General features: G+C 38.3%; 1 protein-coding gene across 2 annotated transcripts in view; it reads right to left on the reverse strand.

Moving 5' to 3' along the window:
* Positions 1–8,607, reverse strand: part of Dsor1 (mitogen-activated protein kinase kinase 1) — a 29,409-nt gene extending 20,802 nt beyond the window's left edge. For both annotated transcript variants that reach the window (XM_067085557.1, XM_067085559.1), the window contains exon 1: positions 8,350–8,607. In XM_067085557.1, coding sequence (XP_066941658.1) covers positions 8,350–8,426 — 77 coding nt within the window. In that variant the 5' untranslated portion in view covers positions 8,427–8,607. The remainder of the gene's footprint in view (positions 1–8,349) is intronic.
* Positions 8,608–14,526: the final 5,919 nt, after the last annotated feature.

The following is a 14,526-nucleotide window of genomic DNA, read 5'->3' on the forward strand; positions in this document are numbered from 1 at the left end:
ATAGTAATGATAACTTTTTTAAAGCTAAGTTGGTATGAGCAGAAATTTTGCCCTTAACATAATCATTTTATTTTGTAATGACAGCTAGGAGAATATTAGTTAGGAATAGAGTAAATGTAAAAGAGAGAAAAAGAAATGAGAGAGAACCACTGATAGACAAATGATAGACAGACAAAGAGAGAGAGAGAATAACGATCAATGGTTCTCTCTCCTCTTCTACATTTACGCTACTCCTAACTAATATTCTCCTAGCTATCATTACAAACTAAAATAATAATGTTAAGGGCAAAATTTCTGCTCATTCCAACTTCCCTTAAAAAAAAGTTACCAATACTATTTTTACAATATATCAAGGATAATTATTTCAAAACATTAACTCAGCTATTCTGTACAGCATAGTCAAATACAGGGTACATATACGGAGGCCTCCAGATTTTACCAGAACATTTTAAAAATTTTGTGGTTATGTTTAAAAGGCATTCTGACACAATTCATGATTACAGCAACTCGTCTATAAACTTTTGTGATGTTAATGCCTGTTATCATAGAAAGTTATACAAATATAATAACTTAGCAAGGTAGTTCATGAGCTGGTTAGTTCCTGGTGTTATATCTACTTAATAAGCTTTGTTTATTTTTAGAGGGCCTCATTTCATCAAACCTTTTGACCGAATGTACAGGCAGTGCCTGGGTTACATTGGTCTCAGCTTATGACAATCCAGACTTACAGTGATTTTCAAATACATTCATAAAAAAATCTATTCCGGGTAACAGTGGATGCTCCAAGGTTATGTTGTTTCAGTCTTATGGCGTGCTGTAAGCGACGGAAGAATATTTGTACATTTTTGGAGGAAATTCTACAAGATCATGGATGCACACATCACCAGAAGCAAGGTAAATCAATTGGGAAGTTTTCAAGACAACCAAATGCAAAGGATTAAAGGTGAGGCTTTCATCACTTTATTTCTCATTTTTAGCACTTTTTTAACACAGTGTTTCCGCTTACGTATCACTTCAGAAACGGAACCCCCTACGTAACAAGGGGACTGCCTGTATATGTAACCCATTTGACAACAAACCCTGTAGAGGAAAAACCTGATATAAAAACATTCATGGTGATGATTAAGAACTATGGGTTTGTTTTATTCCGACTGAACAATACGGGTGCCACCATGAATACAACATACATCTGCATATATTAAATACCCTAGCATACCTCACCCCCAGTAGGATGAATATTACTAGAGGCAGTCCCCGGTTACCGGTGTGACGATAACCTAAATCGCCGATAACTGGAAATCAATGAATATCGGCACCGAAAATCCAATTACAGGCAGTCCCCAGTTAACGGCAATCTGGTTTTATGGGGCTTGTCTAGTGACGAAAATCTGCAATTTTCGGTGCAGAGAATCACCGATTTCCGCTTATTGGCGCCGATAATTGGGTATTGGCGCCAATAACTGAAAATCGGCGCTTTTCGGCGCTGATAAGCTCCAAAAATCACTGATTTTCGGTTAGCGGCAATTTTTGGTTATCATCACACCCTCAGAAACGGAACCCTGCTGATAACCGGGGACTGCCTGTATTGTCATCGCTAGACAAGCACCATAAAACTGGGTTGTCGATAACCGAGGCCGCCAGTAACCGGGGACTGCCTGTAGCCTATATAGTCAAACCAGTCAGTGGTGGCTGGTGAGGGGTTCTCTCACCCAGAATGTATAGTGTCAGTCAAAATGTTTCTGTAATTTTACCTTAAAGAGAACCCTGTGTAGAGAAATGAACGACCAATCTGATCATTAGATAAAGATGGATTAAGCCGGATAACCTGAAGCCGCCTTTTTTCCTCAATTTTGTCAGCTCTTGCTCCCTTGAGTATAATAAATTACATCCCCTTTCTCTGCTACTTTCACAAGATTAACATTGCTTACTGGTTCTCTCTGTCTCTCTCTTTCTCAATTCGGGCTGCTAAGAAGCAGGAACCCATGTTGGCATGAGGCAAGCTTAATTCTTTTTATGAAGAGACTAAGACGAGTCGAAATATACAGTGGACCCCTGCCTATTTGCGGTTCTGGATTCGCGGCTTCACCTATTTGCAAATTTCTCTGTGGAAAACATACATTATTCGTGGAAAATTTGCCTATTTGTGGTATTTTTCATACAGAAGTATTCACAAATTACTGTATTTTCATAACACTTTCGTGACTAAATGCACTTTTCGTGATAAAACTATTAAAATATTCAGTTATAAGCATTTTTAGAGGGTCTTTTGGTGTTTTCAACTATGAAAATAGGCAGTTAAAGCATTTTTACAGGGGTTTTAAGTATTTGCAGATTCAAGCTATTTATGGGGGGTAGTGGTACGCATCCCCTGCAAATACTGTGGTCGACTGTACAAATCTGGCTGTGAAAAGAAAATAGAAAAATAATAATAATAAAAGATAATACATAATGAAAGATTATACAATGATAAATGAAGGAAAATTTTAAATATAATGACGATGCCTCTTCAGATGAGAGAGAGAGAGAGAGAGAGAGAGAGAGAGAGAGAGAGAGTTGAGATGAAGTTGGATGTAGAAAAAAAAGAGAACATGGATAATCCAGGACAGGATTATTACCAATGAAACCCACCCACCTGAGTGTTTAAGTTGTCTTTATTGTGGTGTTTTAGGGTTTCAGACATGTCTCTCAATGGAGCATTTTCTTTAGGGAAAAATGACAGAAATATATAGACTGACATGACAATCTGGGTGAGAGCACCTCTCAGCTGCCACTATCGACCAGTTTGACCATAACAGCATTTCATAAGCATGCCCTATTTCCTCTTATTCCACAGGAAAAAAAACATTTGATAACTGTCAGATGACCAACTTCTTTGCCGCACTTGTAGCTCTAAATCATGGAAGCGGCAACTAAAAATATTCTGATAATTATATCAGTTGTGTCCAATGAATTTACACTAACAAAGTACTCAGCTGCTGTTCTGTTTTTTATGAAGAATTATTCTAGCATTTTTGACAAAATACACCACAATCGATCCTTGCTTTGCATAAATGTACATCATAAACATACAAATGTATAACAGCACTTAAAAAAAAAAAAAAAAAAAGCATTTCTAATGTGAAATAGCATTTTCTCTTATAATTTTGAGTAACATAGCTGGTGTAGCTGGCTGATCAAGGCCAGGCTTTGTTGATCCCATGAAAGGAAGAAGTGATGAAACTGGGGTACAATACTTCATGAAAACACAATGGAAGATCAAATACAATTGCACAGCAGTGACCATCTTTGTTCTTTATTTTTGTCCATATGTTCATGACACAGTAACATATATGACACATAAGATTACTGGGTCTCCAGTTAAAAAAAAATTGGTGCACCACTAGCAACTGAAAACATCACTAGGCTTTAACAAGAGCAAACAAACTGATGTGACTTACTGCCATTATTGCAGTGTGATTTAAAAAATCTGTCATATTTTGACTTGTGCACAGATCCTATTTCAGTAGTCACTAGTAAATAAAAAAAAAATCCACCATCAAGGGGATGTCACTGGCTCCTTGAACTTTTAAAATCCAGAAGGAAGAACATCTGACTGTCCTTTTAGCCGACAATTTAATTCATCTCTCCATCTATTTCTCACAGTATTAATAGTAGTAGGGTAGGTATATTCTTGTTTTTCTTTGTTTAAACATATATGCCATTTGAGGGTTAACCATCAGTGATGTCAGCTGTCGTTTCAGAACTGATCACAGCAGATGGAGCAGAATCACATTTTAAAACCTATATGAAAAAGAGTAAAGATATATGTGAAACTCAAACACAAAACTTTACTACCATGGCAATACAGGCAGTCCCCAGTTTACGACATTCAGAGGTTACGACGCTTTTCAAATGTATTCATCAGAAATTATTTCCCGGTTTAGGACACATGTTCCGGGGTTACGATGCGTCGTACGCCAATCTTACGAAGAAGTATGGCTCCAAAACGGCAGAATAATCAAAATTTGAATTTTTTTTATGAAAAACTCAATAAAAATGCAGTTTACATCGTTTTCAATACACCCACGGCATTAAAAGTAAGGTTTTCTTAGGATTTTTGACGATTTTTCGGTTTACGACGTGGCACAATAATGGAACCCCCATCGTAAACCGGGGACTGCCTGTGCAGTGTGTCACCGACTTAGGGGAGATTCGATCCTACGGTGCTTTTTCAGCACCGTAACGCATTGTTACACAGTAAGCCATCATTGACGGAGCCAACGGCACTTATGGCACTGTAACTTGATGCAACATCAAGTTACGGTGCTGCAAGTGCTGTTAAAGCAAAACACCGGCTTACAGTGGAAATCAACTTACAGCACGGTGCTGGAATGGATCCCCTGGTGTACTGTAATTCAGAAGGAAAAACACTGCATTGTATTTTTTTTTCTTATTAAAATTCTGTTTTATAATCATGAAACCCAACTTCCACACTAGGGATATACTGTAAACATAATGCTCTCAATTAAAAAAAATACAACTTTTTTCGGGGGGAGATACAAACTCATCACTTTACAGCAGCCTTCAGGTGAGTCACCTCCCTTGCCAGACGTAGGCCTACTTGCAAAAAGAATTAACCTCGCCATCCACACTCTCAATCTGCAAATGATAGTCATATCAAATGTTATCAACCACTCTGCAAGTTCTAAGGGGTTGGCAGGAAGGCACATTACCTCATCAAATGAAGCATTTTTATGAAATTGTATTTTTATTGGCACAAATAATCCATCACTTTAAAACAGCCTGAGTAGGTTACGGTAGGTATTTTGGCAGGTGGAGACTTGCTGCTATTCACACACTGACTCTCTGGGACTTGGAGCCAATGAACTACAGAATGACTGGTTCTGCGAGTCCAGGGGTTCTTAAGACTAACATGGGGTCAAGAAATGGGACAGTATATTGTTAGTCTGTATTGCTGAGTCACTAAATCAATAGTGGCTCATAGTGCATACCCTTCAACAGCAGGACAGAAGCAAGTGCCCCTGCCATACAAGATGCACAGAGACAGAGCTAGATTAAGTGGAAGAGGAGCAATAGTTGGAAGCATCCCCTCCTCTTTGAGAGGGGAGTAATAACCTGACCTGCAGTCACAGAGGACCAAATGAAAACAAGTGAAGGATTTACGAGTTAGACCTACAAAATACAAACACAAACATATAGGTATTCTGGGGACTTTATGAAACAAAAGTAAACTGACCGAAGAAACTTTCATATTTCTTCTAAAACCCCTATTTCATAAGCTGGATGTTAGAACTGACAAAGGTTTAGTGAAATCTGCCATCTACACAGCTGCAGATACCTGGAAGGACGTCACCATACAGACACTGAAGCACATTTGAAACCATATCCTGAAGGGGGAAGGGGGCTTGATTGACTTCTAAGGCTTCAATGTGGAAGAGTTTCTTGCCCAACTTGACAAGGAAGATAATGTTCCCAAAGATAAAGTATGGGAGTGGCTGGAAAACAAATATGTCAATCATAGCTTCCAACTTTGTCTGAAAGCAATATAGCTGCTGCAGTTGCTGCTTGTAAAATGGATGATGACAACCCAAAACACAACAGTGACACTAACGAGTCTACCTCACAACCAGCACCTTTGTATAAAGGATGGTATTTGATATGTTTATTAAAATTATGAAAAATCCCATTGTCAACCTGAGCTCCTTCCCCAGTCGAGAAATGCAGCAGGCATTGACCGTGAGGTAGAATTGTCATTCTTATCAGAGTATGGCAGCTTCTTCAGACCATTAATCCCCTTGCAACCAACCCATCACCATCCATTTCTTTAGTAACTTGGTCATTCAGCTCAGAAACACAAGCGAACACTTGGGCACCCTTTGCTGACATGCCAGGTTCGTTCAGCCAGAATCTGATATCCCTCTGCTGCCTCTCCAAGGCCAGGACCTTCTAGGCACCTCAACGCCTCCTCTGACCACTTTGCAACTTCATGACCTTGAGGAGGTACTGGACCTCAATGATACAATGGTTTAGGAGGAGGAGGGTGAGGACTTGTAAACCTCCTTGAAAGTTTTTAAGACTGGCCATCATATGCAAGCAAGTGTGAAAAAGTTTTATTTTTAATCTGGTGTATTTTTTGTGTGAGAACAAAATAGGAAAAAAGTGTTACCCATGCTATATGATAATGTGTTGTATGTAATGTATACCTACAGTATGGTTTTGGGTAAGAATTAGAGAAAAAGCTGTGCTCTGTTTTTTAGCCTTTATTTCTTATTATCTATTTTGTGTAGACATTATTGTATTTTCAAGTGGAAAAACAGTTTCCAACAAAAGTGCAAAATCATGTTTTGCAAAAATATTCTACAGTACAATATTGTACCTACCATAATGTGTTGCATTTAGCCTATACATACAGCATACAGTATATATATCTTGTTATACATAAGAAAAATAAGTTTTAACATCAAAGTTTTCAGTTTAAAGTGTGTTCCTGTTTGCAGGCATATTTAGTGTCTACAGTCATGTGATACTGACAAAGTAGGGGGCTAAGAGTACAAAGCTGTCATTTTACAACCACGGTGTTTTTTCCACCATATCCGGAAATTTCATTCCCGGCCAGGCATACCTTACCTTAACCTAGACTATACAGTACTGGGATACTGGAAACAAGTATGAAATTTAAAAATCTATTTCTGATGGCTTTTAATGATTATGATAAAATATTTTATTGGACATCCTAATATACAATGGAATTCCCGATGATATATATATATATATAACAAAATTATCCATGAACTAATTAGATACAAAGCTCATGTTGATGGGGTCTTGTCAAGTGAATCTGAGGTAAATTCTGATGGACTACAAAGGAATGTTATTCATGTTTGCTGTTTGTCCTTCATGAGGATTTTCTAATGAAAAAGGTGGTTGGAGGAGAATTCTTGGAACAGGAAGAGTAATGATAATCTGAGGCTTAGAATACAAAGACAATAACGGGTCAACCAGGAAATCACCGTGAAACTTACAAAGCCTGGTGAACAGAATGCAATATCTATATATCTAGAGAAAGAACTCAAGCTAAATCTAAGAAAAACAGAAGAGAACAAAATACACAAAAATAAATGAAGTAACACTGGACAGAATCTTTCAAACATTTAGGAGTAAGGATAACTAATACACAGGTTCTCCGCCACCTTGAATCTCTCCTATCCCATTAACACACTGCCGTTAAGGGTAAAGGATCGGTAAAACTTTACTTTAGTTGTGCAGCCTCATTCCAGCCAGTCGTCGACTAGGACGGGTTTCTCATACGTAAAGACGTAATCTTTCCTACAATGCTAGGTCCTGACCTAACCAGATCTTACCTACCTAACCTAACTTAGGGCGATGTGCCCTGACTTGGCCGGCCCCTCAAAAAGGCCGTAACCAGTCCCGGTCGGTGACTGGCGGGAATCAGGCCACGCAACTGCAGTAAAGTTTGGTAATTCTATACATTAGCTCCATGCCTGTTTTTACCTCTTCAGCTGGTTTTTTCTACACTTTTAGGGGTTCTGATACTGGCGGTGCATTTGTTTGTTGTCGGCCAAATGGAATGTCCCTTCTTCGTGTTTAGTACTGGCCCAGGGGGTACCCATTCGTTAACAAGTTATTGCACTTGCCGGATGGGATATGAACCGTTCGAAACAGACGTACCCGTGCTGTCTTGTGAAGATCGCATATGGAAACCCCATGTTGGATGGACTTCAGGGGTTAATTACACTCGAGCGCCAAATATTAAAGATAAATTCATAATTAACCACCAAAACACTGTAGAAAAAGTTAAGTTAGAAGGCAGTCGCCGCCGCAGAGCTGCTATATAGTTCTACCTAAAGTTTTACCAAAGGATCTACAAAGGGTGGGGGGAGGTCCAATCATCGTAACCCTATGGTATCCTAAGCGGGCAGAGTGTAGCGGGAAGGGTCACGGGTCACGGCTTACTGGGAGAGGTCGAGGAGGCGCTGAGCCCTCCGATCTGGTTAGGACACGGCGTCCGAGGTTTGGATATAGATGATAATTCTGGTTGGGTCATATTCCTCTGAAATGCCTACTACAGGAATGGCTACGAGTCCTATGGTAGTCCTGACCCCTCACTCTGCATTCGCTTTTGGGAAACCCAAGAAAACAGAATTTTCAGGAAAAAACCTCGGTGTGGCTTACAAATGCGCAGTGTACAACAAAATACGCTAATGCTGTAACATTAATCTTATTAATAAAGGGCACAAACAAGCGAGAAACTGAGGCAAGGAGACAGGAGGTATGATACAAGAGAGAACAGGCACGCGAGAGAAGAAAATGATAAAGGTTTGGACTCACTCTGTGCCAGGGTTGTCATCATTGCTATGCTCGATGGAACCTGGGGGTAACTTTAAATTAAACTTGTTCTTCGACATTTTTCCTTGCGTTTCTTCCACTCCCAAACAAAAAAGGAAAGGTTAAAAAGGGGGGACGGGGTACAGTAGAGTCGCCAGGACTCTGGATGGGGAAAAAATTATCGATTAATAAACAGAGACAGAGTTCAATCCTTCTACTCCCAACAACAATCTTCAACTGGAAAGAAATTCGGATCAATATGGGAGGACACAAACAGCGGCGACTATCGTACGGCAATACAGAAGTCGTCATACAATTTCAGGATTGTGTAGATGATTAAGCTGTATATATCTGTGCACAAATAACCACGAATAATTTGCCTGATTCGTTTTCAATGCCAATAATGTATAAATATTTGCAAATTAGTTTCTTTGTCAGCTTTGTTCTAAAAAATACTCGACAATTGTCACAATGGCCGATGTGATTGCTAAAACAGACTCAACCGCGCACCAGGGTAGATCTCACCTCGATTAGGTTTTCTTTTATTTCATAAATTCTGACAGATTTTGCTAATATCTGGAGGTCGTAGTCATTTACATCAAACATCACTCATACTCACAATACATATATATACAGATACACACATATGGTTATAATCACTCTTACAAGCGATTTTATCAAACACCACCGGGAAGAAATGAAACACTGTTGTAGGTCCTGACCGGCGTTGGATTTATTGCTAACAGAACCCTCTTCAGAGGACTGATATTCATAATATCAGTGATCTACAACCGTGTTCCATTTCTCCCCGATTGTGTTTGGTATATACACACACACAAATATATATATATATATATATATATATATATATATATATATATATATATATATATATATATATATATATATATATATGAATAAGATTCAGCTTCTGAATAATAATAATAACATCTGACCTTTTCTAGATCGTCCCCTACTTCTCCCTCCTAATGTTTCTGAAGTAAACAGTTTTCGCCACCCCATCATTTCCCATTCTTTTCACATGACCGAACCTTCTCAAGACCCACTGATTTATCTCTTCAAGTACACTAACCTTTTCACCATTTCTCCTGTGTATCTCTACGTTGCACTTCTCATCTTTCATTCTTCTTAAGCCCAATACATTATGCAAAAGGTTAATTTCAACAGCTTCAACAATTTTCTTTCCATTTGCATTTAGCATCAACACTGCGCTTCTGAAAAGTACAGTTGGATCATCCATTCCCACCTTAGGGTCCATAGATAATTCAAGTCCCCTCCCAATCTTTTTTACATACCCAGCTTACATTTCTTGCTTCACCTATTCTGTGACTAAGTTTTTCTCTCTTTCTACCTTCATCCAAAATGATTATCCCAAAATTTCAAAACAAATCATCTCCCATTCTTCAGCCATCCATGTTAATATTCATTGCTCCATTTTCCCCATTCCTATGGACCCTTATAACCTTCCTCTTGCTCACATTTACTCAGAGTTTTTGCTCCTACAAAGACTCAAACTCTTTCACGAGTTTCTGCGTTTCTCTTCACTATTCCCAATCAGCACAGTATCCGTGGTCCATTCACGGTTTACTTCCTTAGCCCACTAGTTTGCACCTTTCTCAGACTTCTTTCACTACTCCACTCATAGAGATATTAATCAATCATGGCGACACAACACGCCCACGTCTTAGGCCCATGTTTACACAAGACATGTTCTTCTCCCATCTATATATTCCTACAAATGCTTTACTTCTATCATAAGGCTTTTAGTCGCTCTCAACAATTAACTTACTTCTATACCATAAAATCTGAACAACATTCGCATTGCTTCTCCATCAGTTGTAGACTGCAGCCGAGAGCGAAGTGAAGGCTTGATTCATCACAGAATCAGCCGTCATTTGCTAGTGTTGTTGTTTTGTCTTTGAGGCCCGTCACTTCCATGCGAATCCTGCTATGCAAAATGCATTGTCTATTCACATATCCTTCCAAGCTTTTGGATGGTAAGTAACGACTCGAAGTGGGCAATTGCTTTCTTGACTTTGGCTTATATTTCCTTAATCCCTTCCCCATAGCGAAACTACAGCTTTACAGCTAGCCTTCCGTAGCACATCGTGGCTAATGTAATGGTAAATGCTCTCTCTCTTCCTCTTCATTTCTCATCCTTCTTGGTCTCTTCCCACCTGGAGCCAGCTTATACTTCACTGAATGACAGTTCCTTCAGTTAAGCCCTACGAGAGGCTAAAAGAGTGACTCATTTGTCTTGCTAAACTAATAATAATAATAATAATAATAATAATAATAATAATAATAATAATAATAATAATAATAATAAACAATGGGTCTAAAAAATCCGGATCTTTAAGGAAAGGAAAAACAGGGAGATCATTATGTAAGTGTACTAATGTGTATGTGTGTGTGTGTTTACGTGTGTGTGTGTGTGTGTGTGTGTATGATTTCCTTCCAGGAGCTGCTACCTTTATGTTTCCAGCAAGTATTGCTCGGGAAGGCTGCTGGTATGACAATTTTTTCAAGGGACTCCTGTGCCAATGGTATCTGGCACTTCGTGGTGGTCACCTTTCCAAATACAAAATAGGCCCAACGTGGTTTATTTCGCTGACCTGGACAACCACTGCTATAGTGAACATTAAGCCATTTACCCTAACAGTGTGACCCCAGGGGGTAATCGAGATAATGGTCACCGCAATATTTTTTAAAAAATATGGCAGTGCCTTGTCATTTTTTTCTCTGGAGGCACCCATTTTGAGATACGGTTTGTTGGTGAATTAATTTTTATTATTATTGGGCTGTTATTAATGAATACATATTTCTGAAAAAGAACAAAGAATCTGGAAATTTAGTCGAATTAAATAAAATCCAGGAAAAAAACAATAAATGTGTGCCAACTGTAGACTGATATAATCATAATGAGAGAGAGAGAGAGAGAGAGAGAGAGAGAGAGAGAGAGAGAGAGAGAGAGAGAGAGAGAGAGAGAGAATGTCCTATTTTGTTATCGTATGCCGATGGATAACCGCGTCGGTCCAAGCAGCGGAGAGGAGACACACCTTTTCCTCAGAAGCCACACATTACGGACCGCTCTAGAGACAAGAGCCAGCAAGAACAACAGATGTTTCACCTTGCCAAAAAATACAAATTCGAAGAATTATTATGCAGAAAGGATATCTGTGCTTAGCTGTAATTTGCGCAATTTACACAAGAAAACAGAAAGAAACTACGCTATTGTGCGTTGTTGAAGTTATCGTACCCTGCCACCCTCTCCCTCTGATGAAGATAGGGATAGGAGGATGTGAGTTGTTCAAGCGGATTAGCTAATGGCGGAGGTGTTTAGATACCATTTTTATATAATATCCTAAATTTTTTCTTAATTTTCTAAAATTTATAGTGATTTTATGATAATGTATTATTTTGTGCAATACTTTACATATTTTCCGCGTTTTCGTACTCCAAATATACTAAACTACAGAAATCCTCTCATGAATTCGAGAGTAATTACGCATCAAAAAGCTTCTAGAAATAAAAAATGGATAATTGATCTTTGTCATAATAATGATATTCATAGAAAATACGAAATTATTTAATTCTGTCTACAGAGAATGGAAATTAATTATATAATTTGTAGTAAACGGTACCAATTTCCCCGTTCAGCATGTCGTGAAATGTGGCTGTTTGTAAAACGCATAACTTTAAGAGAGACTTCCTGGATGACGTCAGTGTTTTGGAATGAGAATAACTGCGGTATGAGGTTGCAGTTCTTCGTGCATCCTCAATCCTCATGCACTGACATTCCTAAACAATGAAGAAGCCAAGTCTCTCTCTCTCTCTCTCTCTCTCTCTCTCTCTCTCTCTCTCTCTCTCTCTCTCTCTCTCTCTCTCTCTCTCTCCAAATGTCTGTTAAAATCATCAAAGAAAGAATGCTTAGACTGTCTTGTGTGACATATCGTATTTTTCCAATGTAAGGAAGTTGTGTGAAGGCCGTTGTATATTCCTCCCAATTATTATTTCTCACTCTGTTTTATGATACATCTGAAACAAGTAAAAAAACTGAATAAGATATGCGAATAATTGTGTAAACATCAACGCTGCCAATAAATATTCAGAATTTTCGTTCATTGTTTCTCTTGGTGAAGCAAATTATTAATAAATAAAAGGCAAATGATGAAAAGTCACGCACCACAGAATATGGCTGAGCCCATTCATTTCAATAAACCAATCAGCAGCAATCATCCTCTTCGACCAATCAAAATCAATCTGCATGGACCAATCAGAGCCGTACCTGTAGTGAGTTGGTGGCTGGTCTGTATCCTGTGTGTCAATTCACAACGGGAGACGGAAGAGCTGTAGTTCAGTGATCTGTGAGATTGGTATCTTAAAGTTATCGTCATTCATTCTTTCAGTCGTAATGTCAAATGAAAGAATATTTGCTTTTTAATGTCCCTGTTTTGTCGTCTGGGGACATGTAGTATTTAACCTGTCTCTAAGTTTGTCTTCCTGTCTATCTAGACCGCTATATGTTCTCCTGTCCTCTAAGGTTGCAAAATATTTTCTTTTCATCTCTTCCGTAACTTTTGATCTCAAAGGGGTAGCCCACTAACAAAGTCCAAGGGTGAGGTAAAGGGTAAGGTCATATTTAAAGTTCAAACGTCACACACAAGCTACTGTATCTTTCAGATACTTAATTTACTTGTCATCCAGTCATCATAACACTGACAGGCTACCTATTCCCACACTTAAGGTTCAGTGGCTGTTCGTTTTCCACTCTGCAGCTAAGCTTTGGAATTTTCTTCCTACTATGGTTTCCTTACTCCTTTTCCCCCGTAGTGGAGGTAGTGCTGTCAGTGCACTTCACATGGTGCACTGTAGACATTACTTAAGGGTCTTTGCAGTGTCCCTTCGGCCCCTAGCTGCAACCTCTTTCATTCCTTTGACTTTACCTCGATTCATATTCTCTTTCTTCCATCAGACTTTCCACCCTCTCTAACAGTTGTTTCATAATGCAACTCTGAGGTTTTCCTCTTGTTACACATATCGAATCTTCTTACTGTCAATTTCCCTTTCAGCGCTGAATAGCCTCATAGGTCCCAGCGCTTGGCCTTTGGCCTAAATTCTATTCTGTCCTAACTTTTCATCCTTTGTGAAGAGGGTCTGTCGTATTGGTTGTGTTAAGGGCTTGAAGGCTTAGGCCAGGGCTGATTAAAGGCATCAGGATGCAATCACACTGGTCTCTGAATAAAAAAACTGGGTGATGGTGTGGACTTCCTGAGAGAGAAATCTGGAACAGAAATCTTGTGCACTCAAAAATCAGGTCACTTCGATTATCTTCATCACTCATCTTGGTCTTACAAAATTGTTTTTTTAAATAGCTGTAATTTATAAGATAAACATATAATAAAGATTAGCAAGTAACAATAACTTGTTCCTTTATTCTCGATGTTTTGAGAAAAGAGAATGAATAAATTGAACATCCATCCTTATTATTGCATATAGTGCCATCATCAACACATGGAGATTAAGAAACAATTGATCCCAGTGATTTTGTTTAGGATAACTACCTGTTTGTGGCTCACTGAGGGTTGTAAAACAGAAAGAATTTATTTATTCTATTATTGAAGATTTTATGCATTCATATGTTGATTGTAGAAAGTATATTATTATTCAAATGTACACATTCTTAAGTAACAAGCAAAAAGGCCAGTAACTTGCAATGAAAACCAAAACTGAACAGAATGCCCGTGTAAAAAAAGAACCAAAAGAGGATATATATGAGGAAAAATTGAGGGGAAAGTGAAACCAGATAAACATGTGTAAGTAACACGATAATTAAAGACACAAGCACACATACACATACACGAACACACACACACACACACACACACACACACACACACACACACACACACACACATATATATATATATATATATATATATATATATATATATATATATATATATATATATATATATATATATGTTGAGAAACTGTTTAAATAAATTTGAGAGGAATATAGACAGTCAAAAACAAAAGCAATAAAAAAACCTAACTTGTAACAGAAAATCAACCTTAATTGCAAAGTTTATCTTGGTGATTTTTTAAATTAATTTTTAAGAGACAGACCTGCATTACTTAAAATACTGCCATAACTTT

This window comes from Macrobrachium rosenbergii, chromosome 42 (genome assembly GCF_040412425.1).
Source record: "Macrobrachium rosenbergii isolate ZJJX-2024 chromosome 42, ASM4041242v1, whole genome shotgun sequence".
Classification (NCBI taxonomy): domain Eukaryota; kingdom Metazoa; phylum Arthropoda; class Malacostraca; order Decapoda; family Palaemonidae; genus Macrobrachium; species Macrobrachium rosenbergii.